The sequence below is a fragment of the Coffea eugenioides genome, chromosome 8, assembly GCF_003713205.1.
Source record: "Coffea eugenioides isolate CCC68of chromosome 8, Ceug_1.0, whole genome shotgun sequence".
Lineage (NCBI taxonomy): Eukaryota > Viridiplantae > Streptophyta > Magnoliopsida > Gentianales > Rubiaceae > Coffea > Coffea eugenioides.
Window position 1 is genome coordinate 42520893 of NC_040042.1, and position 5628 is coordinate 42526520.

Sequence of the window (5628 nt, forward strand, 5' to 3'; positions counted from 1 at the left end):
CCAGTTTCTTCCTAAATGATTTAAACATTATATGTTGAAAACATTAGATTAAATAGGCCAAAATTTATATATATATACACACACATATATACTTTTTTGAGGGCTAAGTTTACATTTCTTACTTTTTTAGAGGCTTAATTGAAAAGTTTGACTACTTTGAAAGGCCAAAAAGCGCAATTGGGCCAGTAATCGGGGCAGATATCATATAGGGTAACGACCCACCCGAATTAATTGCCAAATCGGGCCATAATATGCCCAAATGTAGACTTCCACATCTTTGCTTCCCTCTTTCTCAGCTGCTGCTGCTATGGAGGTCGCTACCATGGCTTCTCATTCGTTCCCGCTCGCAAGATTGAAGCTATCGCAAACGTGCTCTTCACGCGCTCCAACTTCTTCTTCCTCTTGTCTTACTAAACCCTCTCTTCCATCTACTCCCTTTCTCTCCTCTTCCTCTATGGGCGGCTCCGTCTCCGCCGCCTTCTCCGGCCTTAAAATCCGTCCCGCTTCTCTCAACCCTTATTCACCCTCCTACTCTCGCGGGGGCAAACGTGGCGTCGTGACCATGGTAAAATTTTCCCTTCTGTTTCCCTATGTATTCTTCTAAATTGTTATTTATTTATTTTTATATTTTTATTGATGCTGTAGTTGCTAACGTGGAATAGATAAGAAACTCTAATGTTGATGAAAGTGGTCTTCATTTTTAGCATAATTTTAAGTTTTGAGAAGGTGGAATATGTGAATTTTTTGGCACAATTTGGAATATTAGTAAAAGGTAATTATTTCCACTATTCGTGAATTACGTATCTGAAAATGAGCTTGAACTGTTGGTTTGAACTTGCAGCATTTTACTTCTGTTGCTTACTTTTTACATGGCATGGGTTTGAGGAGATGTTAAAAAGGTGTTTGAACAGGAATTGTGGATTTTTGAATGAAATATGCACGTTTCAGATTGTAGAAATTTTTATTATTTGACAATTAGTTGTTACGGAAATTTTCAAGAAATTTGATTAAAAATGTAGAATCAGAGAAATTGAGAAACTTTTACAGAAACAAGAGTAAAGTGGCGGAACCATGACATGATTTGAAAAGAAGTTGTGCTGTAGCCTCTTTCTGTGAGATGGCCAAGTCTTTTTGCATCCAAGTTGTTGATCGCATACACGATCTATGGTTATTGTGGTGATTTGATAGCTTCAGATTCTTAGGTTGAATTATTGAATTTTTGTTGTCACCTTTTATAGCTATTTAAGCAACAAAGCATTTGATCTCCATGTTAGTGTCTTAGCTCTTTTGTATGCTTACCCTGTCTTATTTCTTCATATAGGTCATTCCATTTTCAAGGGGAAGTGCATGGGAGCAACCTCCACCAGATTTAGCATCTTACTTGTATAAGAATCGTATTGTCTACTTGGGCATGTCATTGGTTCCATCTGTCACTGAACTTATATTAGCAGAATTTCTTTACCTTCAGTATGAAGATGAGCAAAAGCCAATTTATCTTTACATAAACTCAACGGGGACAACCAAGGTTAGAACCTGATATACCTACTATCTTAAAAAATTTATACGTACTTTTAAATTTATGATTGGACCTTAATAAAACTCAGACTCTTCTTGGAGGGTTCGGAATCTGAAATTTTTTTATTTTAGGCCATTTCTGGGTGGATTCTTTATCCCGTTCTCTAAAAATGTAATTTGCTTGACTAATATGCATTTATGACGAACTTGGGCCTGAAGGATCTGGGAACTTTTGGGGCTTGCTGAAATTTAGCATACTCATGTAAAAGTTGGATGTGAAAATGCAGAGAAGAAATATGCAATGTGACTGACAGTGTGTGCTTTCTGTTGCAGGATGGAGAGAAGTTGGGATATGAAACAGAGGCTTTTGCAATTTATGATGTCATGGGGTAATGAAATCATTAGCTGCTCCTAATTGACAAAATGTTCTGATAAGGTTGTAATGAGTTTTTAAATTTGCATGCGTTTCAGAAATGCCTTCTGCAGAGCACAACTTAATGTAACATATTGGTTTCAATTATAAGACCGTAAATAGTATGTCAATAATTAGTGCAAAAGAATATTGACTAATTCAAGACTCTTTCTGCTGCTTAATGAGTAGTTGATAGCCATGGGTGTAGTTGTGGCATCTGATCCTGCCATTGCACTCAAAGCCCATGCTTATTTCTTGTGCTGGGCATTCGATGTAACTCATTTAAATTTAAGAATTGGTGATTTTGCGTATGTGGATTTTTGTTACTTTTATGAAACAAGTGAGACTGTACGAAGTTACCCAAAGTATCTATTTTAGTACCAAATGGGGAGCGGAGAAACTTTTCTGATTGAATGTACATATCTCCTTTAGATTCTTAGGCAGGTCTTAATTTTCTGCACAGGTATGTGAAGCCACCAATTTTCACACTCTGTGTTGGCAATGCTTGGGGAGAAGCTGCATTGCTCTTGGCTGCTGGTGCAAAGGGAAATCGTTCTGCCTTGCCCTCATCAACTATAATGATAAAGCAGGTATTCAGATTTTAATGGCTTCCTTGCCCTTTTTTTTTCTTTCCTCATTTTTCTCTCGTTACATTCTAGCATTACCTTGGTGTCTGTCTCTGTCTTTCTGTGTAATTATGTACGAAATGAATTTACGTGAAAAGAGTAACAAGAACAGGAAATTAGTCTGAGATTGTAGCATGAATAATGAGTAGATACTTTTTTGTGCCAACATGCAGATAGTTGTTGTCATCATCCTTATCTTATTAGTACTAGGGGGGAGTGCCCGAGCATCGTGCGGATGTTTGGAATATGTGATTAAAGATGATTTTTCATTGAACAAAAAATAGTACATTTTGAAAAAAAAAAAAGTCATTAAATATGACAAAGTTAATAATAGTATATTTTAATTGCAGCACACACTTGTACAATTTGTTTTATCAATGCTTTTACAATTTTATCATTCCCAAAAAGCCCCTACAGATGTCAGTTGAAAATCGCTCCAGAGCAAACATAAGTTGTTTCAAACAAAGGAATATCCTCCAACAGTTAGTTATAGCAACGTGTTAAGTGTATAACGTGTTAATATGTCTTTGTGTTAATTACACAACAAAAGCCACACTTCAATTAAATGCGTCTATAACATCATTTCAGTAATTACACCAATACATAAGCTTATATGAGTTATTTTCGAAGCAAAAACGGTTGCAAAATAATTTCATATTCCAGAAATACCCAAATGTCTTCATAAATCAAAGTTTTAAATGCATCAAATTGAGGGCATTTCGGTAAATATACCTAAACACATGCTGCCCTTAGTTGTACCAAAATTTTTAAAACATTCCACATTTTAAAAAGATTCCTATTCATGCGGTTGAAATTCAAACTCTCTTTGACCACAACTCATTCTTATATAGTATAAGGATAATTGTTATAGCTGTACGTGGTGCTCCTGATTGATATTTCTGTAAGACACAGAAAAAGAGAGAAGATTTTATTTTGAGATTGTAGCTGCAAAATTAGTACATTATTTTTTGTGCCCTAGTGTCGTCGAAATGGTTATCAGCCTTGTTATTAGTAGTAATAGTTTAGCTTGGTTATACTTCCTTATGGATGAACTTAAGATATTTTATCTTTTTTTGCAGCCAATTGGTAGATTTCAAGGTCAAGCAACAGATGTTGACCTTATGAGGAAAGAAGTAAAGAACGTGAAGGCAGAGCTGGTAAATAGACTCTCATTTATGTCGTTGTTTCTCCTGTTTACCTGTTATTACATATTGGACACCTTTGGACGGGACTGCTTTGCGGTACTTCCTCACTTGTGTGCCAAAACGGCATGCCTTTATGAGTGTCTTCTCTACTACCATTATTTTGGCAAGCTCATGTTTACTGTGTCATCTGAGATTTCTAATGCAGAAAGTTGAATAAGCTAGCCTGATGTCCAGCTTTCTTCCTTTCTATCTTTGCACTTGTATAGATAGTTATTACGTGTTGCTCTTTCTTTATACTCTCCATATCACGATGTTTTTAATTCCAGCAGACTGACATATGTGATGGCAACATGGTGCCTACCTTCATGGTTTTTCATTAGACTACATTCTTGCGGCTGAACATGCTGTCCCTTTTACCTTTTTGTGAAGGTCAAACTATATTCAAAGCACACAGGAAAATCGCTTGAGCAGATTGAAGCTGACATAAGGCGGCCGAAGTACTTCAGTCCAAGTGAGGCTGTTGAATATGGAATTATTGATAAGGTACTCGAGAAAACCAATTGACTTTTAATGTAATTCGTTTTTTAGCTTTCGGGCAACTAATAGTACATTATCTCGTTTTATTGTGAAGGTTCTTTACAATGAAAGGGGCAGCGAAGATAGAGGAGTTGTATCTGACTTGAGGAAGGCACAACTTATTTGAAGCCATTGTAAAAAGGATTGGTGAAACAGTTGGTAGCTTCAAGTTGCCTTCAGGGTGTAAATTTTCTAGTGAAGAATATATGAAAATTTCATACACGAATAGCACACCTGTTCTGCAGTGACAGTTACTTCTGGCATTCACCTTTTTCCGGCAATTCATGAACAAGGCTATTTCTCTGGGTGAACTCCTTTGTCATGCTTATACTTAGTTTTGCTGTATCATTAATGTGGTTCTGCTTTCCTGTTGCTTGTGATTCGGTTAGCCGATCACTTGGTTACAAAGGATTTTACTGCTCGGTTTCAAAAAATTATTGTCAACATTCCTTTAGATGTTTGTCTGGAGTTCAGAGAATTTGTGTACTTCAGTACTTCACTTGAGCATTCCAGTGTGTCCTTGTAGAGCTTTAAAAGTTAAGGTTTTAATGTTACAATTATCTTATTGATGATGCAAAAAGTACTTCATGTCATCATATCAACACTGAGGGTCTGTAATTATAGACGCAAGAAAGCATGCTGTTTTGGCACTTTCAGTAGTGTCACTCTCTTCTGAGCTTATTCACTCCGCTTCTCCATATTCGCCTGTGGCTTTTATTAAAGTACTTGTTGCCTAATTGGAGCTGATTGTCATGATAGGCGCTATATGGAGATTGCGTACGAGCTGTAGTCCACTATCCTGAATTACTACTTAATCCTTTTCCCAGATTTATGTCACTGGGACATCTGGAAAGTTTCGGAAATGGGTGATTTGACAATATGTTGCGTTTGTGATCACTTTTTGCCCGCCCCTTTTTTGGTTTATCAGTTAGAGCTGCTGGTTTGTTGGTGTAATGTTAACTATCTTGATGCTTGGCTTGCACTTCCCCCACATTCTTTGGCCTTTGTACAAGTGTAGCAAGGAGATTGCAGTGGTTCCACACTTCCACTTCCACTTCCACATCCGCTGCTGCTAATCATAGAATTGCCTAAGATAAACTTCAAACTCTGTCCATCCATCATTCCATCATTCCTATTCAAACTTCTAAGTGGTCTGGACCCAGAAAATGAAAGAGCATGCTTCCACCATCTTCAGCCCATTGATTGTTCGTTATCTTATTGTTTTGCTTTTAAGCCCATTTGGAGTTCTTTGTTCAGTGCATCAGGAACCTGTCCCTCTGTATACAGGGCGTTCGTCCGACCAGCCAAGCTGCCTTGTCAGATCGACAAAAATTCGACATTGACGAATATGTCG

General features: G+C 37.2%; 1 protein-coding gene across 1 annotated transcript; it reads left to right on the forward strand.

Annotated features, from left to right (window-relative positions):
- Positions 1-264: 264 nt before the first annotated feature.
- LOC113779755 (ATP-dependent Clp protease proteolytic subunit-related protein 4, chloroplastic-like) lies at positions 265-4972 on the forward strand. Its single transcript, XM_027325467.1, has 7 exons — positions 265-565; positions 1322-1525; positions 1849-1904; positions 2391-2517; positions 3633-3710; positions 4128-4241; positions 4330-4972. Exons 1-7 carry the CDS (start codon positions 308-310, stop codon positions 4399-4401), a joined length of 909 nt encoding a protein of 302 aa, XP_027181268.1. The 5' UTR covers positions 265-307; the 3' UTR covers positions 4402-4972.
- The last annotated feature ends 656 nt before the right edge of the window (positions 4973-5628 follow it).